Source organism: Hevea brasiliensis, chromosome 11, assembly GCF_030052815.1.
Source record: "Hevea brasiliensis isolate MT/VB/25A 57/8 chromosome 11, ASM3005281v1, whole genome shotgun sequence".
In the NCBI taxonomy this organism is placed as follows: domain Eukaryota; kingdom Viridiplantae; phylum Streptophyta; class Magnoliopsida; order Malpighiales; family Euphorbiaceae; genus Hevea; species Hevea brasiliensis.
The window spans coordinates 7,948,473-7,975,457 of NC_079503.1; the positions used below are offsets into that span (position 1 = coordinate 7,948,473).

Below are 26,985 nucleotides of genomic sequence, written 5' to 3' on the forward strand. Positions count from 1 at the left end.
AAATTTCCGACTCGAAATAACTATTTCTTAATTGTAGAAAATATTGCTTTAATTGATGATTACACTATTTTAAGAGGTGAAACGTGAAAGCATCAGTCCGGCATTAAGCATAATCGAGAACTGTTGATGATTAAGAATGCGATGTGAACCATGAAATTTTAAAATTCATAATCGAGTTACAAGATACGATTCTCAAATAATGAATACGATTCGCTCTTTTCTTATTAGTCCTCGACTAATGATTGGTTCATTATATTCCTTCAACATTATTTAAAGGTACAAATGTATGCATATCATATTTAAATTTCAACTCTGCAGCTTTTAATGAACCAGTATGAAGATTTCAATTCCTTCTGACAAACCAAAACTGCTCTACATGTGATCAAGATCTTTAAGAAAAAATTGAGTAGGCATCCTAAAGGAGATTGTCAAGTTGTGCTTGCAGCTCTTGCATGGACACCATATTAATGACGCTTTGTTCTTCAGGAGAGTACTCGACTTTTACAAGGGATTGTACCTGAACATGTGCTTCCACAATATTTGTTCTGCGTATGATACAAGATTTTTATACCCAAGAAAAATGCATATGAAGCTTAAGATGAACATACAACTACTTGAACTGTAGAAACTCAAAGAATTTAACTTACTTTATCGGTTTAAAAAGTATTGTTCTTGTTGATGTGTTCTGCAGATAAAGTTTCATCTTTGCCATCACCATGGGCAATTCTTGCTGAATAGCTGCATTTACCTATTCCAGAAGTGTTGCATGTAATATCAGCCAAGTTCACAAGCATTTTATTTCTTCTCAGAAATCAACTTGAGTTAATCTTTGTTTCCAAACAAGACAACACCGTTAAACAAATATGTGGATGTGATCCTAAATGTCAAAACATTCATGTGCATATGCATGTTTGAAAAGAATTTCCCAAACAAAATCTCGTTAATGATGTTTCCCATTTGAAAAGCACAAGATGTTTACAAGTGCATTCCCTGTCTACACAGCTCTATCACAAAATTCTTGGTTAATTCATTACAAAGCATGCCAATAAAAGATGCCACATTGACAAGGCGACTTGGAAGAAGCACTGCAGGGTGTATTTAACAAGATCCATTTAAACTGACATGTTTATGCTTCTCAGCCAAATGGGCTATGGGACCTTGGACGAGCAAAGAGCCATCCAATAAGAATGGAACTCTTCATGCTTGTCACTGCGATTGTGCTCTAAATAAGCAGCACAGTTGTTCAAGAAAGACACTATTAGTATAATCCTTGGAAAGAAATATCCCCACTCTTAGGTCCATAAATGAAACAGTAATTGATGTCTATCTTGTTTGTCAAGGACAGACTAGGCAAAATTACTGAATCCTTCAATGACTCGGCAGATAATTTGGGCACAGAGCCATAGTTATACAACTTATACGGGTCTTCCTTGGCGGACCAATTGCTTCTTCCACAAGGTGCTCCAAGGCTAACCCTTGTCAACGTAGTTTTTTTGTGGAGTTAATGTATCTGAGATTCATCTTGGTTCTACTTTCATCCCCTTTATCTCACATGGTACGGTTATGTATTGCGGTAAGAACTAAGAAGATAACTAATACATTCACTTGAGAAAATTTAACAATAATTAAAAAAAAAAAAAGTATCCATGCAGACAGTGGATTTGTGAAATTACAAGTAAATATATAAAAAATTAGGTTACATAACATACCTTCTGAACAAGTTCGGCCACCTTATCTGGAGTAGCAAAAGCTTGATCCTTAAGTGGTTTGGCCATGATGGAGTCAAGTTTCTTATTCTGACCGCCAGAAGACAGTGCAACTTTTACAGCAGTAACCTGAAAATACAAAATTAAAAAGTCATACTTGTAAATGGTTATACAATAAACTACAATAAAATTTTCTCATTGTTTGAAAGGTAAAGACCCTCCCAACCTCCAACCACAACCAAAACCCCCCCCCCCCCCCCCCCCCCCCTCTTCTCCCTCGGGGCAGAAAACGAAAAGATTAAAAAATGATAGTAGTTTAGTTGAACTTGTACCCTAAAACTGTGCTGATGAGTATATCACCATATATATCTGGTAAAGGTTCTTTTATTCACTGGTAACTGATCTACTTTCATTTATTAACTGCTTTCATGCTTATAGATCCAGGGTGTTTAGAATCCCAATTTGTCAGCTGATGCCCTTTTATGTATATATATCCAAGAACAGTTAGCTTTTTGCAAGTTAATTATGAGAACAGCAAACCTTGGTAACAAATGAAAGCATCGGATCCACAACCAGCTTAGTGACCGACATGATGAACTCCTCACAAGTTGCTTTTAGGCTTTTCTCCAGTTCCTTCAAATGAAATAGACCCACGTATTAAAGCAATAAAGTGGGGGGAATCAAAACTAACTAGAATGTTCAACTTGATACCCAAATATCACCATAATTTGAGCCATAACTATTGATTAATTAAGAAAATTATATTGTTCTTCTAGAAACTTTTGTCCCGTTTCAGCAATTGCTGCAATGTATTTGAGCTTTGGTCTTACTAAAAAGTAGCCCTAAACTAAGCAAAATGGAAGAAAAGGACCCATATAACTAACACAATTGCATGGGATTAAGGCCAAGTTGAATTGAACTTTTATAGTTTAATGCCATTTACACTTCACTTATTGTCAAGAATATGAATGTTATGGCATCCTAAATATTGTATCCTAACCTGTATACATGCTAAAAAAACTATATAATGTAAGTATACTTATTTTGATAGGAAAACAGAATAAACAAACCAAGATTATAAATCAAATGACAGACCTTCTTGGCATCTACTTGACTTTCTAGAACTCGGGGAGATAAAGTCCTTGCTAGTGAAGTTGATCTCGACCAGTCAAACAGAGAAGCCTGACCTCTAAGTATCCGTCTTAAGTGCTCCTGGTCATGTAAGTCCATGCAAATAAGGCTCTACTTGCATATCAAATAAATGTAAATGCTAGTATATATTAAAAGAAGAATATGGAACATCCAGAGCTTTAGTTTCAGAAAAACTAACCAACAAATGGGAGAAGTCAAGTTCCTTGTATGTGACTGAAAATTCTATATCAAATGGAGCAATCTGGAAGATCATAACTTTTAGAGTTATAAATAGTCACATTTATTAGTAAACACCAAGTAACAAAAGAGGAACAAAGAGAAACCTGCTCCCTTAAGATTAGAAGATGTTTGATAAGGAAGAGCTGCCCATCCATTGCTGTTGTTCTCTTTGCAATGAGTTTGCTTGCTTTCTATAGCAAATATTTGTAGAAAACAATGTAGGACAATGATATTAATGCACAAAAAAATTTCCAAATACCACATATGAAAATATAGACAATTATAGTTTAGCTACTCACTTGGATAGAAAGGGAGCAAACTTCTACTGCTTCCTGATAGAAATAGAAACACAGGAAAAGAATTAGTCAACTGGTTGATAACACAAGCATAAAAGAGCAATATAAGCATAAAAGAGCAATATAATTGGTAAAAATTTATAAAACAAAAATGAGAAAGAGTGATTATCCAAGGATCCAAACACCTGTGCTAAACCAGTGAAAACAGATGGTTCTAGACAACGGTACAACTTCGAAAGGCATGATAGAGTTTTCTCCAAGGGTGGGTACCAAGTTCTAAATACATTGGCAGTTTCTTCAACCTGCAGAATGAGAGAAAACTAAGACAAATAATAATGATGAAAACAAAAGAAAACAATTTTCACACTTACAATGCAAACAAAAAATGATCAAGTGCCACAAGCTGGGAATAACCATTAAACACCAGTTAGGTATAATTCATCTTTGTTTCATTGATACTGCAAATTATGCCTCATATCTGACAAAAGTGTTTATGAATAGACATGCCTACTGGCGTGAATCAAACTAACATGCCAACAAAAAACTACCATGCTGATTAAATCTTTTTGTTGCAGGGTTGCATGACTATTTCAGATAGGTATCCATCTTGGCACATCACATTGAAAGCATGTTTCAATTTAACTGAAGGTATTAAATATTAAAATGACCAAAAATGGATGGTTAGATTGTTCAGCCAGGTTCTGATGTCCTATGTTTGGGAATTAGAAGAACCTCCGACCTAGAGAAAGGCCCATGTTGGGCCAAGTACATGCAACCAGGAAGCAACAAGATCACAGATCCCAGAGAAGACCCATTAGCCAGAGTAGAGACATATCACAGATCCCAGAGAAGACCCATTAGCCAGAGTAGAGACATACTTCTAAAATATGTTTTGTGGACATTTTAGCATGCTTGTCGCACATAGATAAACTGAGTTAGAGAATACAATAGCAGTGAGGGATGCTTTACAGAAGTAGTTTCTGGTTTCTTCTCAACAGATTGCTCAAGCTTTGCAGGGTAATCCAGGTCTTCATTAGAAGGAATATAATTAGCTATCTGCAAAAGAAAAACAAGATAAAATTTCAAAAATAAAAAGGAGATCAATCAGGAGAAACAACTAAAATATGTCTCCTTCTAATTGAATTCTTTGGTACTCGATCAATTGAGATTATTGATTTCCGCCTCAAACTATGGCAGCCCGTCTAAACTTCTCTGACTTTTACTAAAAATAGAGATACTTCATGGAAAATGCAATTCACTTGAAATTGGGTATGACTATGCAATTCTCACAAGTACACTAAAAAATTGATGCTTACCACTTTATCATTCACGTGTTCTCAGTATTCTAGTATCAAGTCAGGAGCAAATATTTCAGAAGAGTAAAGTTTAATCACACACTCCATCTATCAATATTGAAGTGACAAATCCAATTCCCAAGAAAATTGTATAAGAACATGACATCCTAATTCCAAAGAGCAAGGTAGTTGTAAGTAAAATGTATTTATAAACTTTGGTAGACAACTCTAGCCATGGTCAAATTATGAGTGGATTATCTTTTGCTTAGATGTAGAAGAATAACTTTCCATGTGTAATCATGTGAAATTACTTCCAAAAAGAAAAAGGAAATTTCCATACTCACTCAGCAGGCATACACAGTTATTAAAGAATCAATAAGAGTCACTTTTTCAGGGCAAAAAGCACACCTCATCACGAATATGTGTTCGAGCTCGGAAAGTCAGCCGTTCATGAATGTCTGCCAAAATTCTTTCCAATGTAGGATGTAGCCCAGCCAATGACTCACTCCGTCTGCTAAGCTGTTCTCCCAAGACTTCAACTTTAAGTATATCAACAAGCTCACAAAGAAGATCAATATTTGTTTCATGAATAAGTTTTGGGCGCAGTGTATCATACAAGAAAGTAGACCTGCATTATAGGTATAAATTAAAAAAATGAGAGTATAATGAGGAATTTGTCATTAAATTTGGACAGTAGAGGAAGCATGAAGTCAGGAAAGAGTAAACCAAAAGCAAAAATACAAGAACAGCAACAACAAAGACTAAGCCTTAATCCCAAACCAAAGCAAAAATAAATAAGAAAATGAACTTCCCACTATATGAAGGTAGAAGAAACTTACAAAGGATCAAGCAATGGAGCCAAACCAGAAATATCCTCTGAAGAAGATGGGAAAAAGTGATCAAAGAGTTGGTGCTCAAGTTGACAAACCTGAAATTTACAGTTGATTCTGTCACGAAATCCATGACTCACATCCATCCATATTTACTAATAATTACTTCTGTAGTTCAGTGATAGTGAAACTACCTGCATTAGATATGCACATCCAGATCTAGTTAATGATGGCAAGGCCTCTTTCTTGGCAAATTCAGATACTCGTTGAAGTACTATGCCTTTTACCTGGGTAGCAAAAACAAATGGGAAGCATTATTACAGCCAGTGACCCCAGAAAAGTAAAATACTGGAACTATTCAGAAAACAAACTCACCAAAGAAAGCCGCTGTTCACAATACAATTTGTGGCATTCCGCAAGGACTTGAGCATATTCTTTTCTAGATGATCTGCTTTCGATTTCCTCCAGTATGGGCTTGAGCTGCAATAATTATTTTTTAGCTTCCTCTACAGAATAGGCACAGAATTCCCTTCCACATGAAGGACTTTTTCTTAATAAAAATCATTTAAATTCCTATCACCCTACAACTCTGATGAGTAACTGTAATTGAACATTAGAACTTTAGCCAAAACTAGATATTACCTCATTTGCAGCTGCCTTGAATCTGACATAGATAACAGATGCCTCTACACCCTCAGAAACGGATGTCTTGTTGCCACCAGTGCTCCGGATTGCTGCCTGGACCTGAAGAAAGAACAAATAAACAACCATGCCACAGAGCCGAAGTACACACATGTGCATACACACACTGGTTAAAATTTTTAAGTCCATTAGGATACTTTACCTGAGAAGAAGCACCTTTCAGAACAGAAAGTACATGAGAACGAATCATACCCAGGGCTCGAGACTGTTAAAACACATAAATTTTGGTCAATTTTGGGAACTGGAAACAAATCTTACACATTGGTATTTTCCATTTATCATATCAACCACGAATTAAATAAAATTACAATGCATCACTCGTTTACCTGGAGTTGCCGAAATTTAAGCAAATAAACACTAGATTCTGCATATTGTGGATTGCTTTCAACATACCTGAGGTAGAGATAAAAACAATAAATCAATAGTTTAAAAAAGAAAAGAAGCTAACTTCCAGTAGTTCATTAAATTACATATATTTTTCAGAGTAATATCACAGGATTAAATTTGAATATAATAAACAAAACTTGTCACTTACGATATGCACTCATCAAGCCGTTTGAGCAGCGGAAGAAAGTTCTCACTTCCAACATTCACTTTTGCAGAATAAAAATTTCTAGCAATCTGTACAGAGATGGACCAAAACATAATTCATTCATTTCAGAACAAGTGACACACCAATGTTTTATAAAATTTTTTATTGCATGCGCATAAACCAAAACAACAAATCATTAAGAGATATTCTAGAATCCAAATAATATATGTAGATACTCAAAAACAATCAGGAAACTTTAATTACACATCCAACTAAGAAACAAACAAGGCCAGCCCTAGCACTAGAAAATAAGATGAAAACCTTGGGACATATGATGGATCTAGAATTCAAAATGGCAAATGAATAAATAAATTGCAACAATCAATGCATCATATAGTGATCAACGTCAACAAGTTCTGCCCTATATCCCATCTCAGGGATAATTCAAGAATGAACATTCCAGAGAGAGACTTTTCTTCTTTTCAAAATCTTGCAGAAACTTGGACAGATCAGAATATTTACCAGAAATTCTTCCAGCATTTTGGCAATCTTCTCTACAATTCAATGACAAGGTCATGTAGTTGTGATCATTTTTGTTTGTATATGTTGTGGTTCTGTGTGAGCATGTGGGGAATTGCTTAATTGTATACTCCTATCATACACGACTGACTTCCAAAGAGGGATGATTACTTCTAAGGTTCAAAGCCTTGTGAAACTTCTAAGAGGTCAGTCATTGTATACTTAAGACAATAGAACAAGGCAGTAAACAAAGACAAAATGCAAAATATGAATACTTGAAAATCTAGGCAAGATAGCATTCAAACCTTACATTCTCCAATTCATCAAAGTAGTGCAGCTTACTGCGAAGAGCTTCTGCAAACTCAATCAGTCTTTGCTTCTCTACTAACTGCAAATTGATTAGAAGAAATAAGAAAACCAACTCAACCGATATAAAGCTTTATACTAGCATTTACATATTACATTACCATTTAAAATGGTCTCAAGTTACAATTATCAAATAAAAGTCTTGAAAAACACAAACTTAAGACTCTGGATCATAGAACTTATGGCATAGATATAAACAAGGTATCATCTATAGATTTAACTTGATCATGCTATTCCTGGAAATTTGGGACATATCAGCAGAGCTATACTGTAGTTAATGTCATTGCACATTCTTCACCAAGTGCAAGTAAAAGTAATCTCTAAGGACTATACTTTCCAGGTCTAATCAGTCAAAAAAGTTCAACATTTAAGGTTTTCAGTGCTTGAGGGATCAGACCAGAATCTGTGGTTTGTGGAATAAACACAAGTCGATGCAACAAAAATTCTGAGAAGTGAACAGAGAAAGGAGAAAAACCACACCAGTCGATCACAGGCATCATGAAGAGTCTTAGTCTTTGTTGCTACTGCTTGGTGTTGCAGCTGAAGTTCATTAAACAAATCCAGAGTTTCATCCACCTGCGTAATAGAAGCTCAGCAATCTTCATCATATAAGATCAAATGAAAAACAACTATGATAGAGTTTACCAACACTGAGTAAAAAGAGAAAAAAGAAAAAAAAAACACATACTTCATGAAGTATATCATCACATGTCTGTATGCGTTCTGTCAAAGTATTGACATAGTGCTGATACTTCTCTTCTGCCTACGAGTTACGAGTACAGAACAAGTTGCAATAAACAAATGTTCACAAGAACTCCATAACAAAGCATGCTGCACTAAGATACCACCACTAACCTCTGATTTCAGGGCTGATTCAAGATCTGTAAACCATTTGTAGAACTGGCCAAAAAGAAAATTTCAGGTTTTTCACAAATGTCACTTCACACAATCATTTCTAAAACGTAATAATCAAAGAAATTAGATAAATTCAAGCATCATCATGTATTTCAATTTGAAAAACAGGCTAAGGTTATGAGAGAAAGAGCTGACCTGATTTGTATTAACTAAAACTGCTTCTATGGCTTGAGAATCTCCAAAAGCGCTATCCTTAGTGGAAACAGCCAGGCCGCCATTGTCCTGCCTAGATATATGATCTTGGGCCTATAAAGAGCAAGAGCCAATAGATTTTCAGGCAAAATCTTCCATCATAATTCAAGATTAGAAATTAGGCATTGAAGTCTAACCAAATTGGTAGGATATGGTTGCTCAGCAACGGCGTGAGATAGTGCGACGATTGCTGCATGCTGTTGGTCCGACAGAGGAGCATTCTGCAACGCAAAAACGAAAGGAAGAAAGTGAAAACTATGCGTTTGTTGAAATGAAGCATAGATCACACACGTTAACCACAGATGTAAATCTATGCTCAGATGCGGTCAAATTCAATAGTCGAAATGAGAAAGTGTCAGTTGCAGATCTAAAATTGTAATTTTTGTCCACTTGGATAAGCACATGAGGTGAGAATTTTACTTGGAGTAGATAAAAAGAAAACAAACCTGTTCCCAAGTAGAAGCGAAGTTGTATCCTTTGGAAATGGCCACAGATTTGTGGAGATTTGGAGGACTCGCTTTGGTTGCCATTTCTGTTCTAATCAGATAGAAAGAAAAAGATATCCCCTCCTGCTCCTGGACGTCAACAACGGCTGACAAGTCCCTTAAATAGCAGAGGATCCACATAAAACGATGCGCTTAGTAGAAAGTAAACTTGAAACGACGCCGTCTCATTTTATTTATTTATTTATTTATTTTTATTTTTTCTTCTTCTTACTTGTCTTCGAACTGAAGTCTTGGGTTTTCATTCTTTCCTCTACTCCGCCGCTTGCCTGCCTTGCCCTTACTCTCAGACTCTCTGTCTCACTCTCATCTCAGTTCTGGTTCTTGGCTTACTTCTCCACTGTCGTCATTGGTTCTTGGCTCACTGAAAGATTCTGGTGACAAAAGAACAGGTATATCATCTAATGATTTTTCATCTACCAATTCCCACCTTAGGACCAAAATTGTTTAGCTATGGTTTACTGTATTAAGGTAGTGTTTTTGTGAAACAGCTGAGAATGCTCTAGTTTTTCCAATCAGATGGTTTTCCTGATTTGCTCAATTGTATAGATGATGTCGCTGAATTGTTGATGCTCTACGTCTGCTTGAGTTCTTTTCTTTTTTTTTTTTTTTAAATAATTTCCTTTTAGTTGCAGTAGAAGTAATAACTTGCTTTCACGATGGTTTATGGATTTTTGACCGAGAAAGCATGTTTTGCCTGCTATATGTTTGAAGAAATTCCTCTACAACAATGTAATTGTTTTAGCATTAATGGCAAGTAGAGTAGTCCATGTCTACTGAGCACACATAGAAAATGACAAGTGGCTATTGGTATTTGCATATAATAATAAACCCCATATTTGTTTGTAAAATTCTTACAATGTTGTGTACATTTCCCTAAAAAAGAAGATTGATGTGTACATGCGTGTGCAAGCACGCACGCGTGTCTCCGTGTGTGTTTGTGTATATATGCCTTGTGAGCGACTCGCTGCATCACTTCCTTAAATTAAATAGTGTTCTACCTAAAATTATAGACTTGTAGTTTTGTGGCTGTCTTTGGCCTTTATAGTCTTTATGACTATTTCTAGTCTTCTTCAGCCTGATTCTTCTCCTAAAAAGGAACCTTTTATTTTCATTGAGCGGAGTATTTTTTGTTTTGGGATTTTTGGTTTGGTATATTTTGTCTTAATTTCATTTTTGAAGCTTGCAACAATATTTGGCTTATGAGAAAATGTGGAAAACTAGAAAAGACTTATGATTTTCAGCTTCTCATTTAATTTTCAGGTGCCTAACAAAATAAGGGTGTGGGATTCATCATTTGGTTTTTGGGGAGGGGGGAGCAGAGAGAGGGTGAGAGTAGGGGGGAGAGAGAGGAAGCAATTTTTAAAGATTAATTTTTATTTTTATGGTATAATTACAAATGATTTTGCAATCATGGGTAAAATTTGCCCAATTAAGTATTTGAGTAAAATTGAAAAAGCACAAAATGTTGAGGTTTTCTTTGTTCATCAGGCCATTTAAAAATATAGGTGCTGTACTTTTATTTTAATTACATTTCTGCGAGGATTAATTGCTTTAATATAGTTTATGGTTTTCTGATATAATTTTTTGATAATTGGTAGTAATGAGAGAGATAGTGACCGTCCAAGTTGGAGGTTTTGCAAACTTCATTGGCTCTCATTTCTGGAATTTTCAGGTAGAGTTGTATTCTTTGTTCATTAATTTGTGAAAATTGGTTCTTATTTTTGTTTTTGAGATTTTTTTGCATAACATGTGTGATAAATTTTTTGTGCTTAATGGTCAAGGATGAGTTACTTGGGTTGGGTGCGGATCATGCTAGTGATTCAGTATTCAGGAATCTTCATCAATTTTTGAACATGGATGTGCTCTACCGTAATGGTGAAACACAAAAGGTGTGAAGTTTTTTCATTAGACTTCCATTTTAGACAAATGTTTGTGGTTTGCAATTAAATAGAAACTTAAAATATGTTCTAGATGTTAATTTGTTATTAGTGGTGGACATGATATGATGCCTTGGAAGGCATTGCAGTATTAATGTAGTTATAATATATTTTTTGAATAATTTAATACATCATCCTTGCACTGTTGTTGAAGTAAAGCTTGCCCATATTTAAGTTTTCTTTAGGTTATTTGCTTATATGTAATAAAAGTAGCTTGCAGGGTAAAAAACAGAATTCATATTTTCTTTATTTAATGCTAAGGCCTTTGAATTCAGATCATATAACAACAGAAAATTTGTTTTTGTTTTTAATATTTGATATTTTCACTAATAAGTTTCAAATTTTGATGGCTTACTATGTCTTCATGTATTTATTTTCTTCTAATTCTAATTCTCTTAAGCCTTGCATTTTCCTTGGTGTTATAGCATGCTAAACTTCCATGAATTCAACTTGCAACCACTTCACTGACTTTTTATAATCATGGTCGACTTTCATATTTGCAATGGAGATACAATGCTTACAAAAATGGTACTTAACCATTTGCAGGGCATCCTTACCTATACTCCTCGCTTGGTTTCCATAGACAGTCAAGGTAGTTCATTCATGATCAATTGGATCTATTTTATATACTCACATAGTTTAGTTAAACTATGATCAAGTATGTATGTCCTCTTGGAAGATTTTATATATTCTTTTTCTTGGTTCAAGTCTTCAAGAATACTTACTAGCATTCTAGAAGATATGTTTTATTGTGGATAGTTGACTTTTTAATATGAGCATTATCTATATGATAACTAGTGTTGGGAAGTCAATTGCTAAAGGCCTATAGATGTTTCCTTCCTAAGGAGACCTTAGGCTTTACTCGAATCGCAATTTTGACCAATTAATTAAAAAAGGGTTTGCTGCCTTCAAGCTCCTTATAAGGAAAACTTGGCAGCAGTGATGAGGGTGAATGAGAGGTAAATAAAGGTAAGGAGGGGTAACTTGTGTACCTTTGTTTGGAAGGGGGTGAATTAACGGAGAGTAAGGGTGAGTAAGAGTAAGACTTACCCTCCCTTACCCCTCAAATCTTAATTTTTCACATTCAAAATTGGAGTGTTAGGAGGGAGAGGTGAAAGTTATGACTCTTTTTATTTCTACACCCCTTAATTTTTCCATTCTTTCACCTCTTTTCAAACATAAATAATATATATTACCTTTTTTTACCTTTTCATTAATTTACTTGTTATGTAGAAACCCTAACGGAAGATATTCCAGTAGAAGAAGAAGATAGAAAGGTAGATAGAATAGAGAAGAAAAGAGAAAGAAGATAGAAAGATAAAGAAGAAGAGAGAAAAGAAGTAGTATTATTCATCCATAATTTAGAATGCCAATTACAAGTAAGCTAAATCATTTTTATACTCATTTCCTTACTGCTCTAACCTCCTCCAGCTCATTTCCCTCCAATTCCTATAACTTCTCTAACCTCCTCCAACAACTACAACTACTTACAATTTTCCCTCCAATTCCTATAACTACTTCAACAGATTCTCAACAACAACTTTCCCTCTTAAACAACTACTCATGTGCCCATATGCCCATTATTATCCTTATTTCTATATCTTTTTCTCCTATATGTAGCAATACCCCCTCCATGAGAGCATTCTTGACCCCAAGAATGCTGGAAGTCAGGGAACTGGGCCTGTAGAAAGCTTCTGTCTTCCCAAGTGGCTTCCTCATCAAACAAATTAGTCCACTTAACCAAGTCTTGGACTACTTGCTGACTCCCTCTCTCCACAGTTTTGGTGCTAAGAATACCAGCAGGAGCCACAATAATTTCATTCTCATGCATTGTAGGCAGGTGTGTTCGAGGCACCACATTATTTCCTACCTTCTTTTTAAGGAGAGAAACATAAAATACAGGGTGGATGGCTACATTTTCAGGCAACTGCAGCTCATAGGCAATCTGCCCCACTCTCTTTAAAACTTGAAAAGGCCCATAAAATTTAGCTGCCAACTTCAAGTTTTTCCTTAATGCCAAGATGGTGTCTTTGCCCTTTGATTTAGAAAGCTGCTCAATGAAATCCATGGTGAGGTGCTGCCAAGCTTCAGAAGGCAATGGAAGGGGCTGCAACAACCTTGAATAAGTAGAATTATCTCTCTTGCACTGAGCACAATCAGTACACTGTTGCACCCACTGAAACACATCTGAATGCATACTAGGCCAGTAAAAATGCTTTTGCAATCTCAAATAAGTGTTGTGCATGTTAGAATGGCCCCTTATTGCACTATTATGATATTGAGCAATCAGTTTCTTCCTTAAATCCCCACTAATGCCCACATACAACCTTCCTTCATAATACAACAGCCCTTTTGAATTGATACTTGGAATGAGCTGCAACATCTACTGAAAGTTGAGCCACTAAAGTATTAGCTTTATCATCTTGCTCATATCTAGCATTCAAGTGGTTTTTCCAAGTTGGAACAATTACAGAATGAAGTGCATAAGTCCCTTGAGTAGCAGAATATGGCCTCCTAGAGAGAGCATCTACAGCCTTATTATCACTTCCTCTTCTATATAGAATTTTATAGTCTAGCCCCAACACCTTAGAAATTCCTCTATGCTGCAAATTTATGTGAAGTCTTTGCTCCAGTAGATACTTGATGTTTTCATGATCAGTCTTGATATAAAAGGTGCCCTGTTCTAAATAATGTCTCCATTTAGAGACAACATATGTAATGGCCAATAGCTCTTTTTCATAGACTGAAAGAGCTTGATTCCTCACTCCAAAAGCTTTTGAAATATAAACTATAGGATGGCCATATTGTGGCAGAACAATGCCCTTACCCATATTGCTTGCATCAGTCTCCACTACAAAGGGTTGTGTAGAATCTGGAAGGGACAATACTGGTACTGAAGACATAGTTGCCCTAAGCGACTCAAAGCCTTCTGAGCAACTGAAGACCAATTAAACCCATCATTCTTAAGTAAATCAATTAATTGTTTACAAATAACCCCATGTTGTTTAATAAATTTTCTGTAGTAACGTGAGGCCAAGAAAACTCCTCAACTCTTTAACTAAAGAAGGGACAGGCCATGAGAGTATAGATTGTATTTTTTCTGGATTTGTAGCTACACCTTCACTAGAGATGATATGGCTTAGATAATCCATTTGCTCCTATCCAAAAGAACACTTGGACATCTTAGCCAAGAGCCGCTAGTCCTGCAACACCTTGAAAATAGCTTCTAAATTCTCTAAGTGAGATTCTAAGTCTGGGTTGTAAATGAGAATATCATCAAAGAAAACCAGCACAAACTTCCTAAGATATTTCTGTAATATGTGATTCATCAACCCTTGAAATGCAGTACAGGAATTAGTAAACCCAAAGGGCATAACAGTAAATTCATACTGCCCTTGATGTGTCTTAAAGGAAGTTTTTGAAGTCTCCCAAGTCTCCATACAAATTTGATGATAATCAGCTCTCAAATCTGTTTTAGAAAACATCTTAGCACCATGAAGTTCATCCAATGAATCCTCAATCATGGGAATAGGGAATTTATTTTTGACAGTAATATCATTCAATCTCCTATAATCAATAAAACACCTCCATGTTCCATCTTTTTTGTTTACTAAAAGAACTAGTTAAGAAAATGGGCTAGAGCTATGACTTTTGAGGTTAACATATCATTCACAAGTTTCTCTATTTTAGTCTTTTGGTAATGGGGATACTTGTATGGTCTTACATTAATAGGGTTTGTGCCTCGCAGTAAGGGAATGCTATGGTTATGGGATCTAAAAGGAGGCAAGGAAGTTGGTTCTTCAAAGGTATGGTGGTATTCATCAAGAAGAGATTAAATAGGAGGATGTATAGTACCTTTAGAGACTGAACACAAGAAGTTCTCTTTTTGCAGAAAAGAACCTGCAGCAGTTGGTGCCAACTGCTCCACGTAAAAGAGAGATGATTGAAAATCTTGTCCTTGCTTGTGAATTAATTTCCCAAAACTAACACATTCTTGCAATACATAAGATTCACCACCATCCCTTGTTCCTTGTAATGTTACCCTATTTCCATCCTTGGGAAAGAAATCTTTAACCCTTCAAAATAAAAAAGTATAAAGATTAACAGTCTTCATCCAATCCACTCCAAGTGTTATATCAAAACTCTCCAAATCCAAAATCCTCATAGGGAAAGAAAATTGATGCTTCTGGACTTGCCAATGAAAAATATGACACATAGTAGAACTCACTATTGTTCTGCCAACAGCTACTCTCACTACTGAGGGAGGAATCTGCACCAAAGGGATCTTTAATTCCTTAGCAACTCTTTCATCCAAAAATGTATTGTTGCTACCACTATCTAGAAGAATCACCAGCGACCTATCTTTGTAACTCCCAAGAAGTTTGATAGTGTCTATACCCTGACTACCCTCAATTGCATGAACTGAAAGGGTCATTTCAGGTTGGTCCTTATGTAATTCTTCATCTACCATAGGCACTATTCCTTCCTCTACAACATCTTCCTTACTCTCCTGATCATGCTCCTGCTAAGGCTGTTTTAGGCTTACATTGGTGGCCTGGAAAAAATTTGTCTCCACATTTATAACAGGTTCTAGCTGGTTTGGAATTAAAGCCAGGGTTTGGTTGACTGTTCCTAGTTGTACTTTGGTTGACAGAACTGGTACTTGCACCATAAGTAGGTTTTGTAGAATTTGCTAAGATGGTTTTAGGTTTTGAATTATCGTTTGGAGGTTTGGTTGGATAAGGAAAATTGTGATGCAATTGAGAAGTTTTATATGTTAGAGATGGGTTATTTTGAGTGAATGCAGGACTGGTATAGGAAGAAATTGGTTTATAAGGATTGAAACTAGGTTTAGGAGATAACCTGCCACTGTATTGCAACAATTGTTCTTGTAACTTTGCTATTTCGGAGGCATAAGCAAGATTAGTAGGCCAAACATGCTCACCATAGGTCTAATTTCATCCCTAAGACCCCCTATAAACTCTGATAGGAAATAGTTCTCATCCAATGCAGGCAAAACCCTCTCCATTCTTACCCTTAAATCTTCAAATTTGTCTTGTTAATCATTAACAGAACCTTGTTGCCTAATCTTCATAAACTCTTCAATAATATCCTTCAATCCTTGTTCCCCAAACCTTTTGCATAGATCTGTCTCAAACTCTTCCTAGGACTGATTGAGTCTTCCCCTAATCCAGTTATGATACCAAGCATCAACCTTGTTAATTGTTATGGAAAGTCAATCACTATATTATTTTTCTGTATATTCTGTATTCTGTATTCCTATTTAGGATTTCTTACTAATTAGTATAACACAATTATAGGAATCAATTGTATATATATACCCATGTATAGATTAATTGAAATCAAGGAGAATCATCTCTTTCTACTTGGTATCAGAGCAGGTCATCTATCTAGGGTGACTATTTGTTCTCACCACCCAACTCAGGAGAGACCTTGGCCACCGACCTGACGTCCCCTCTGATCCGGTCGCTAGAATCCAAGCGCGTGAGGCTCACGCGCCCAACTCAGGTTCTTGTTGTTTCTTCACTCGTCGGCGCGTGGAGGCGCCTCCACCGGCCGTTTCGACTTCGATTAGCATCGCCGGCGTCGCCTCAACCCCCTCATTCCACCATTGTATGCTATTGCCTGATCCAGTACACTATTAAAGGACTTCTGAGGTTTGGCTCTCAGATCCTATTTCGGTATTTGCTTGATTTGTGATTTTGGGTTATTTTGCGGCTATAAGCACTTTGGATTAGCGTTTCGATTAGTTTTCTGTCTCAACAAATCGCATACAATAAGAATGTTATTTCTAATGTGATTCCAGTGATGACTAAGATCACGGAACACAAATTTAATGGTTCGAATTACCTGGAGTGGAATAAGACTGTTAGGGTCTGTTTGCGTAGTATTGATAAGGATGATCACCTTACTAAAGACCCACCTACTGATGATACATGCATCCTCTTTGCATGAAACGTTCACACGGGTCCTTCGTACAGAGAGTACTTAATCTTCACAGCTTGCCAGTAGTGCTCTTATTAGCCGTAATCCAAATGGACAACAGGGTAATAGAAGAGAAAGTAGAGGAGGAATTACAGGAAACAGAGGTAATTAGCATAATGGGGAGGCTAGTTCTAATCAGGACTCAAGAGGAGTCATTTGTTATTATTGCCATGAGCCTGGCTATACAAAATATAATTGTCCGCAACTTCAGAGGAAAAATCAGCGATCACAGATGGCAAATATGGCAGTAGAGGATTCTACAGTATCTTCCTCTGAGAAAACTGTTTTGATATCTGCAGAAGATTTTGCACAGTTTTCCCAGTATCAAGCATCTCTAAAGTCTACCAGTTCCCCTGTCACTGCGATCGCTGAATCAGGTTAATCCACTATATGCCTTGTGTCTTCCTCATCCAAATGGGTTATTGATTCTGGTGCGACAGATCACATGACAGGTAATTCTAGTCTTCTGTCTGCTTTTCAGTCTAATCTCACTTTCCCTACTGTTACTTTAGCTGATGGTTCTACTTCTTGTGTCATGGGTTCTGGAACTGCGAACTCGACTTCATCAATTTCTTTGTCATCTGTTTTGTATCTACCCAAATTCTCTTTTAATCTACTTTCTGTTAGTAAACTTACTCGTACCTTAAATTGTTCTGTTTCCTTTTTTCCTGATCAGTGCTTGTTTCAGGATCTTACAACGAAGCAGATTATTGGTAGAGGACGTGAGTCAGGTGGTCTCTACATTCTGGAAAATCATGTACCGCGATCGCTTGTTTGCTACAGTACCTTAACACCTCTTGAAGCTCATTATAGATTGGGTCATCCTTCTTTGTCTACTATGAAGAAGCTGTGTCCTCAGTTTCAGTCTTTATCAGTACTAAAATGTGAGTCGTGTTTTTTGCAAAACATCATCGTTTGCCTTTTGTGTCTAGAGTCAATAAGTGGGCTTTATCCCCTTTTGAGTTAGTTCATTTTGATGTTTGGGGTCCTTGTTTTGTTACTTCTAAAACTGAATTTTGTTATTTTGTTACTTTTGTTGATGATTACTCTCGTGTTACCTGGTTATATTTAATGAAGAATTGTTCTGAGTTGTTTTCTATCTTTTATGCCTTTTGTAATAAAATCAAAATTCAATTTAATATTTCTGTGCGCATATTAAGAAGTGACAATGCCAAAGAATATTTTTCAGCACAATGTCAGTCTTATATGACACAAAATGGCATTCTTCATCAGTCTTCCTGTGTTGATACCCCATCCCATAATGGCGTAGCCGAAAGAAAAAATCGGCATCTTTTTGAGGTAACTCGTGCTCTTCTTTTTCATATGAAAGTTCCTAAACGCTTTTGGGCGGATGCAGTTTCTACGGCATGTTTTTTTATCAATCGTATGCCATCTTCTGTCCTTAATGGGAATATTTCTTATACTGCTTTGTTTTCTACAAAATCTTTGTTCCTTGTTGAACCTCGTATTTTTGGTTGTACCTGTTTTGTGCGTACTGTTCGTCCACAGGTTACTAAATTGAATCCGAAGTTTCTCAAATGTGTCTTCCTTGGGTACTCCCGGCTCCGAAAAGGGTACCGGTGTTTCTCTCTTACTCTTAATCGTTATCTTGTTTCTGCAGATGTCACATTTTTTTAGTCCACTCCATTCTTTCCTCAATCATTTGTATATGAGAGTCAGGGGGAGGAGGATGATCTCTTAATAAATACTGTCCAACCAATGTCTAGTCCTCTCCCACAGCCTGTTTCTTCTGTCTCTAGACCTACTCAACCTCCCGTTGTTCATGTTTATTCCAGGAGATTGGAAATTCCTGACTCAGATTCTCCACCAGCTATTTCGCTGGGAGATTCTGTACCTCATACTGATCATGATTGTGACCCTAAACTTACCCATTGCTCTTTCTAAAGGTAAGCGTTCTTGCACTTACCCTATCTCTTCTTTATTTCTTATAATTAATTGTTTTCTTGTTCTCGGTGTTTTGTTATTTCTTTAGACTCTGTTCCTATCCCTAATACTGTTGGTGAGGCACTGTCTCATCCTGGCTGATGTATTGCTATGAAAGAGGAAATGGAGGCTTTAGATGCTAATGGTACATGGGAACTGTTGCCTTTACCCACTGGTAAGAAAGCTATTGGTTGCAAATGGGTATTTACAGTAAAGGTAAATCCTGATGGTTCTGTGGCTAGGTTAAAAGCACGCATTGTGGCAAAAGGATATGCTCAGACATATGGGATTGATTACTCTTACACTTTTTCTCCTGTAGCTAAATTTACTTATGTTCGCTTGTTTATCTCTTTAGCAGCTACATATGATTGGCCCCTGGACTAATTGGATATCAAGAATGCTTTCCTTCATGGTGATCTTCAGGAGGAAGTGTATATGGAGCAACCACCTGGGTTTGTTGCTCAGGGGGAGTTGGATAAAGTTTGTAGGTTTCGGAAGTCTCTTTATGGCTTAAAACAAAATCCTAGGGCCTGGTTTGGGAGATTCAGTGAAGCAGTACAGGAATTTGGTATGCAAAAGAGCAAGTGTGATCACTCAGTATTTTATAGGCAATCTGAGGCTGGTCTAATTCTCCTGGTAGTCTATGTGGATGACATTGTCATCACTGGGAGTGACTCTGCAGGTATTTCATCTCTTAAAACCTTCCTCCAAACCCAGTTTCATACCAAAGACTTGGGATTGTTAAATTATTTCTTGGGTATTGAAGTTATGAGAAGTAAGAAGGGTATTTTTTTGTCTCAAAGAAAATATGTCATCAACCTATTGACAGAGACGGGAAAATTAGGTGCTAAGCCTTGCAGTGCACCAATGACTCTAAATTTACAACTGTTAGCAGGGGATAGTGAGTTGCTTGAAGATCCAGAGAGATACAGGAGATTAGTAGGAGATTGGTAGGAAAGTTGAACTACCTTACAATCACTCGTCCTGACATTGCTTATGCCGTTAGTGTGGTAAATCAGTTTATGTCTTCCCTAACTGTTGCTCATTGGGAAACTTTGGGACAAATCTTGTATTATCTCAAGGGCGCTCCAGGAAGAGGTTTGTTATATGGTAATCATGGGCATTTGAATGTTGAATGTTTTTCAGACACCAACTGGGCTAGATTTAAGGTTGACAGGAGGTCAACTACTGGATATTGCGTTTTTATTGGAGGAAATTTGGTGTCTTGGAGAAGCAAGAAGCAAAGTGTAGTTTCTAGATCTAGTGCTGAATCGGAATACACAGCCATGGCACAATCAATATGTGAGGTAATGTGGATACTTCAATTACTAGATGAGACAGGTTTTAAGACCTCCCTGCCTGCGAAATTGTTGTGTGATAATCAAGTTGCTCTCCATATTACTTCTAATCTGGTGTTTCATGAGCGGACCAAACATATTGAGATTGATTGTCACTTTGTTCGTGAAAAGATTCAACAACAGATCATCTCAATAGGACACATCAAAACTGGAGAGCAGTTAGGAGATATTTTCACAAAAGCTCTGAATGGCGTTAGGATTGACTACATTTGTAACAAGTTGGGCATGATTAACATCTATGCTCCAACTTGCGGGGGAGTGTTATGGAAAGTCAATCACTATATTATTTCTCTGTATATTTTGTATTCCTATTTAGGATTTCTTATTTAGGATTTTTTCTTAATTAGTAGAACACAATTATAGGAATCAATTGCATATATATACCCATGTACAGATTAATTGAAATTAAGGAGAATCATCTCTTTCTACAAACACCACTAACAATGCTATATGGGTCCTTTATTTCAAGAAGTGTGTTTTTTTTTTTTTAAGGTTGCTTCTTTTTTGTACCTTGTGGTTTAGATGCATTTTCAATTAGGTTCATGAACTTAAGTTTGTGACAAGTAGGTATCTTATAATCTGGCGCCGTTAACAATGTAAGAATTTTACACTAACACTGTTAAGAAATGCTGATGTGGAATTAAAAAAAAATTTTGAATTTATATTTTAATATAAAAATGAGATAAATTTTTATTTTTTTGCCAATATCTCATCCCCTCTCTGGAACTCTCTCACTCACCGAGTCAACTCAACTCTACTTGACTGGAATGGCCTCATCCTCCCAGGCTAGGAGCAGCTCTCCATTCTCTTATCATAATCCTCCCAGCCCTTACTGCCACTTCGTACATCTGCAACAGATTAATGCCTCGTTCCTGCTTGTCTTCTACTTTGTTTTTTAACTCCAGTGGTGGACGATCCGTGAAACCTAGATCTGTTAGATCTAAGAGTAGTTAGATTTGAGAGTAGAGGACCAGATTTGTTTCTTGTGTTAAAAATCTGAATCCTTTGGTTTGTTTATTTCCTTTGTTACTTAATGCTTTATTTGGATGATCTATTTATTTTTCCTCTATTGCGTTATTTATTTCCTTTGGTTGCTTTGATTTCAACTCAAGATCTTCTAATACTGAAAGGAAAACAATGAAAGCTCTAGGAAGGAATTATCACAATTAGAAGATATATAGCAGGCCTTAAATTTCGTGTTGTTAATGTTTATGTTTTAATGAGTAGAAGAAATGGAACTTTAATTTTTGGAATTAGCAGCAAATTCATTGCGAGAGAGAGAGAGAGAGAGAGAGAGAGAGAGAGAGAGAGAGAGATTGTTTCTTCAAGACAAAGTGTTGCAAAGAACTATTTAAGAATCAATCCGTCTGAGTTGGGGAAAGAAGAAGATGATGATTCGTTTTTTTTTTTTTTAATTTTATATTTGAAGTGGGACACATTTAATAATTGAAAATTATTTTTAATTAAATATCTAATGCCGCGTCAGTATTAATGGATGGCATTAGGGGAAATGATGCATTTTGCTGATGGCAGATAAACATGGGAACTTTTTTTGTCACAAAGGCTTGAAAAACTTGTCAAACCACAAGGTATATTTTTTGCAATTTTTTTCCTTTTTTTTTCTAAAAAAAAAAAGAAAAAAAGATGCTAACTTTTTATTTAGGTTATCTATTTCTTGATTATTTGCCCTCTGTTTCGAAGAATTGAAAACACTAACATTTTATTTAGGTCATCTGTTTCTAGGTTATCTAAAACCGTTTTCCCCTCCTTTTTTTTGTAACAACAATATCAGTGCTGTTCAGGTTTGTTTGTGGATATTAAAAATCTAGAGTTTGTTTTCAAATGTCCAATATTTGAGTTTATTTTATTTTCTAACAAGTTCTTATAATGTTCTCATTGAAGAGAAACAAGTATCACTGATGGTGAAGTTTGTATTCATTTTATGTATTTTTCTATGTTTATTAATGCTTTATATATGGGTTATTTTGATAAGTTTAGTTAAATAGATCTATGAATAATTTGATCTTAATTTTAATTTTTTATTAAATTTTATTTTTTAAGCCTCACTATATTCAAGTGCACGCCTGTGCCACCTTGCACCTCGGCCCCAGGACTACTTGGCGCCTTAACGTGCCTTACACCTTTAATAACAATGCTTGGCAATGGATCAATTTATTAGGTGGATTCTCTTACATTGCAGGGTCCCTTGGATCTATGAGTTCACATGGTACGCTGTATGATGAGGGTTCATCAGCACCATTAGAAGTTACCACATGGTGAGATGCTGACACCTCTAATATCAAGTTGTATATTAGTTGCTTGAATATAAATTTTATAATTGATGCTCTTTTTCCCTTTAGTAACTACAATGATTATGAATATGAATGATCTTCCATGATAAATTCAATGATGGTTCTCTATTAATTATCTCTGTACATTGTATTGTCCATGAGTTTATTTCTAAATAATATGTACTTTGAAATGCTAAATCTGAATTTCTTGCAAATATTGTGTAAATATATGTATGAAAAGCAAAAGAGAAAAAAAAAATGGAAAGAAGCGTGTTTTAAATTCAGGTTGTGGTCATCCAATTTGAATTTCCCTAATGAATGTTTATTGTTGCTTGTTTATGATTCTTCTTTATAACTAGTTAACAATGCATCATTGATGAATGGATTCTCTCTCTCTCTCTCTCTCTCAACCCTTGTGCTGAAATTTTTTGTTTTGTTACTGAAATTTTATATACCTTTATTGGTTTTATGGCTGTTTGTCAAAATTGAGGCAGGAAAAATGAATTTACTTTTTTCTGTAGCTTAAAACTTTAAGTAAATTTTGGTTATCAATCTACATTTTCTCTTTAATCTGTTAGTGTAATAGGCATATTCGATTTTCCACTTATCTTATGTTGCTTTGGTTGGATATTTTGTGGTGTCAAAATGACTGAATGTCAAAGACCAATTCACAGGACAGGCAACATTTCCACTTGTGCATCTGAACCTCATAAGAAGAATTTGTTCTTGCAAAGTTTGTATGAAGAAGGTTTAGAAGATTTGAAGCTCACTGGCGTCGACAAGAGAGACACTCGAAAAGAAATTCAGGATAAGGACATAGTTGAATGTTTAGAAAATAGTGTCCAGTTTTGGACAGACTTCTCAAAAGTGCACTATCATCCACAGAGTTTATATGAATTATGTGGATTATGGATTGACACAGAGGAATTTGACAATTATGGAGCTGGAAGGGATATCTACTCTGGGGGTCTACGTGGGGAGGAAATAAGTGAGAGGCTTCGTTTTTTTGTAGAAGAGTGTGACCATATTCAGGTATACTTCCTCATAAGAAATTTTGACTGGTGCAAGGGTTTGAAAGTGCCTTTCTTTTTCTTTTTTTTTTTCTCTGTAAAAAAAAATCTTTTCCTTTTATGATGGTTGATTTTTGCTCCTTCTATCTTCTTTGAAGTTTGAGTTGGCTGCTGAATCTGCTAACATATCATGTACAAGAAGGGTGAATGACAAGTGGAGAATTTGCTAATTATTTAATAAGTAAATTTTTACATTTTAATATCCATGACATGTTGAGAAAGAAGTACACCCTCTTTGGTAAGGGATTAGGTTAATTCTATGTTGTCTCTTTAAGGCGGAGGAAATGAGAGTGTGTGTTTTGATTTGATCCTTTGGTTCTGAGTTAGAGCCTCCCTGTGTACTTCTTTTGATTCTGATTGTCAATGTGAAGTTTATTGATCTATCTGTGTTTTTTCTTTGATGCTGAATTTTTGTTGAATTTGACAGGGTTTTCAATTCATTGTTGATGAATCAGGAGGCTTCTCTGCTCTAGCTGCAGATTTTTTGGAGAGTATTGCAGATGAGTACAGTAATACACCAGCTTTGCTCTATTCTGTGAGAGCTCCTAGTTCTCACATGAACCCAAGAAGCCAGAAGCAAGCAATTTCCAGGAATATTCATGACGCAATTTCATTTTCAAAACTATCATCTTTCTGTGAATTGATCGTGCCAATTGGTTTACCCTCCCTAAGCAGAAGTAAGCAGACTTGAATTTAGATGATTCTTTATGCTTCCTCTGCATTTTTTTTAATGCACTGTGGCTTTACATCTTCATTTGGAAGAATTCTGTGTAAACTGGGTTGCTTTACCTGTTTCACTAGATTTTACATGCTTCTGTTGAAGAAACTATTTGCTCATATTTTCTTGACTAATAGCATTGTTATTATTTAATGTTCTTTTTTTCATTAACTGACTATTTTCTTTTCTGGTCATCTTCCCTTGTTATTGAAGGTAAAGCTTCCACATACCTATGCATTGAAGATAAGAAGCCTTACCACAGTAGTGCAATTTATGCTGCTGCATTACACTCCATCAGTCTTCCCTTCCGCATGGAACCACTTGGACCCACTGCAGACTCTTGTTATGTTTCTGGTGCTGTTGATGTTTATGAGCTTGTACAGATGTTAGCAGGGCATGATAGACGGAATACAGCAACCATTCTTGATGCTGCAATGCCTGCGCCTCCTTTATCAGGTATTTATCTAACTTTTTTTTTTTTTTTTTTAATTAATCCCAGGCCTTTATTTTTGTCATTTTGATTGATTAGGGAAACATGTTGAGCAATCCTTGTTAAGGAATTTGCAGCCATTGACACCAGAGATAGCAGATAGGGAAGATTTACAGGCAGTGGAGTCCATGACTGTTCATGGAGCCCTTGGGTCAGGTATTGGCTATAACTTGTAAATGTACTGCACAAAAACGCTCAAAGTTCTTTCTTTCAGTAGCTTGGTTTGGTTTGCATGCCATGCTGGATTACAACATTTCTCTTTCTACTGTCTTTGGCCAGACGTCATATTCTTCCTATGTGCAGTTTTATGATGTACTAAAATATGGAAATGGAAATGTCTTGATGATATTGTTGATTTCACATTGTTGGAGTGGTTGATCTCTTGATGTTATGGTATACAACTATAAGTTTGTTTCTATGCAATACATAGGGAAAAGTTTTGAGACAGGATTTTCTTGAATTAACAAATGGTTTTTTTTAAAAAAAAAAAAAAATCAATAGCCTTCATGTAATCTCTCTAGTAGATTAGTAGTCTTTCTTTCTGAGAGTGGGTTGTTAGCAAGTTGTATGGCTATATTTTGCTCTCTTACTATTCTGCCACTCAATGAGGTTCCATGTGAATTATGCTCTATCCCTTTACAGGAGGTTCCCAGGCTTCAGTCTCTGAAGTGACGGATAGACTTAATGAGGCTTATGAACATTCATCAACACCGCCAAAGTTCTGCCATCTATCAGTTGCTGTTTGCCCTCTTCCCATACCTTTGCCATTTCCTTCAATATTTGGGAATCTGGTTGGCCAACGTGGTGAGCTCTTGAGCAACCCAATCCCAGGTTCCTTATCAAGGGGATCGCTTGATGTCAATTCCATCCCTATGGCAGCTAGACTCCGTTCAAGCAGTGCTATCTTGCCATTTTTGGAGAACAGATTGTTAAATCTTCGTAGATATGGAATTGAACGAGGAGCACCTGGAATGGAGTTACTCAGGAGCTGGGGCTTTGAAAGGGATGAATTAGAAGACATTGAAGAATCACTATGTAAAATGGTTGCAACTCTTGATGATCGATATCAGCTTTCCTCAGACTCGGATTAAGTTCTTTGAAATTGTAAACTATTCACTCATCCTTCTTTTCCTCAGCTGAGAATACTACTTTGTTACACCCTCTTTTTCCCTCAAAGATAACTTTGTAAAGCTGGTTACTGTAGTAACTTTGTATGGGATTTATTTGTATGGGATGGCTATGGATGCAGGAAAAAAAGAAAAAAAAAATTGTATTGCATTGGCTTGTATCCAATACTTATCTTCTATGCATGTTCTTATAGCAGAAAATCAAAATACATAGTTGAAACTTATAAGGTACTTTTGGAAGGAGAAGAAAAATCCAACACAAATTTTCACGATAGGGAGAACATCCAGGCTATGTATTACACACTGTTTTAAACATTTTTGTTCTAAATTACATAGTTGAAATTAAATCTGCTGGCCTACTCATTTTCTTTTCCAATTACAAGATTTTTTTTTTAATTATTCTGCGTCTATTTTTATTTTGCAGAGTAATTAAGAAAATAATTAACTATGCGACAAATAATTTGAAATAAAAGAACAATGATAAAATGATGAAGATAATATTTTAGAAATTTGTAGAGAGAGAGAGAAACAAAATACCTGCAAGCAACGGCTTCATATTTGGTGTCTATTGCAAACGAAAAATTACAAGGTTATGACGTCTCTTGCTTGCAGGTCAAGTTGTAGATACAAATGGAAAATACATGCTGGTGCTGATGATAACAACTTCACAAAATATTTGGGAATCAGTCCTTAATATCAGCTACCCATTCAGCGGAAATTTTGAAACCGTGCTTCAGCTTCAGCATAACAACAAGAACTCATCACTTTACAGATACGCTCCTCGCCGTTTCCCTTCCTTAGAGCAAGCCTACAA

The 26,985-nt window shown here is 36.0% G+C and overlaps 2 protein-coding genes across 4 annotated transcripts; one reads left to right on the forward strand and one right to left on the reverse strand.

The window, feature by feature from the left end:
- Positions 1-103: 103 nt before the first annotated feature.
- LOC110636561 (conserved oligomeric Golgi complex subunit 3) lies at positions 104-9,327 on the reverse strand. Its single transcript, XM_021786322.2, has 25 exons — positions 9,171-9,327; positions 8,862-8,945; positions 8,668-8,778; positions 8,473-8,517; positions 8,306-8,380; positions 8,098-8,193; positions 7,562-7,639; positions 6,736-6,821; positions 6,527-6,593; positions 6,343-6,405; positions 6,141-6,242; positions 5,874-5,978; positions 5,693-5,785; positions 5,508-5,596; positions 5,077-5,296; positions 4,343-4,429; positions 3,559-3,675; positions 3,377-3,409; positions 3,182-3,268; positions 3,037-3,099; positions 2,802-2,918; positions 2,247-2,339; positions 1,710-1,835; positions 648-748; positions 104-545 (listed from the first exon to the last, which is right to left on the reverse strand). Exons 1-25 carry the CDS (start codon positions 9,252-9,254, stop codon positions 416-418), a joined length of 2,352 nt encoding a protein of 783 aa, XP_021642014.2. The 5' UTR covers positions 9,255-9,327; the 3' UTR covers positions 104-415.
- A 112-nt stretch (positions 9,328-9,439) lies between these two features.
- Positions 9,440-26,337, forward strand: LOC110636562 (uncharacterized). Of its 3 annotated transcripts, XM_021786323.2 has the most exons (10): positions 9,440-9,619; positions 10,829-10,902; positions 11,012-11,119; positions 11,714-11,759; positions 22,676-22,751; positions 23,441-23,798; positions 24,264-24,513; positions 24,768-25,010; positions 25,084-25,200; positions 25,687-26,337. In XM_021786323.2, the coding sequence occupies exons 2-10, from the start codon at positions 10,831-10,833 to the stop codon at positions 26,133-26,135; spliced, it is 1,719 nt and encodes a 572-aa protein (XP_021642015.2). In that variant the 5' UTR covers positions 9,440-9,619; positions 10,829-10,830; the 3' UTR covers positions 26,136-26,337. The 3 variants fall into 3 exon arrangements, with proteins under 3 accessions (XP_021642015.2, XP_057985781.1, XP_021642018.2); XM_058129798.1 differs by lacking the exons at positions 9,440-9,619; positions 11,714-11,759 and having other exon boundaries at positions 10,881-10,902; XM_021786326.2 differs by lacking the exons at positions 9,440-9,619; positions 10,829-10,902; positions 11,012-11,119; positions 11,714-11,759 and adding an exon at positions 21,553-22,064.
- The last annotated feature ends 648 nt before the right edge of the window (positions 26,338-26,985 follow it).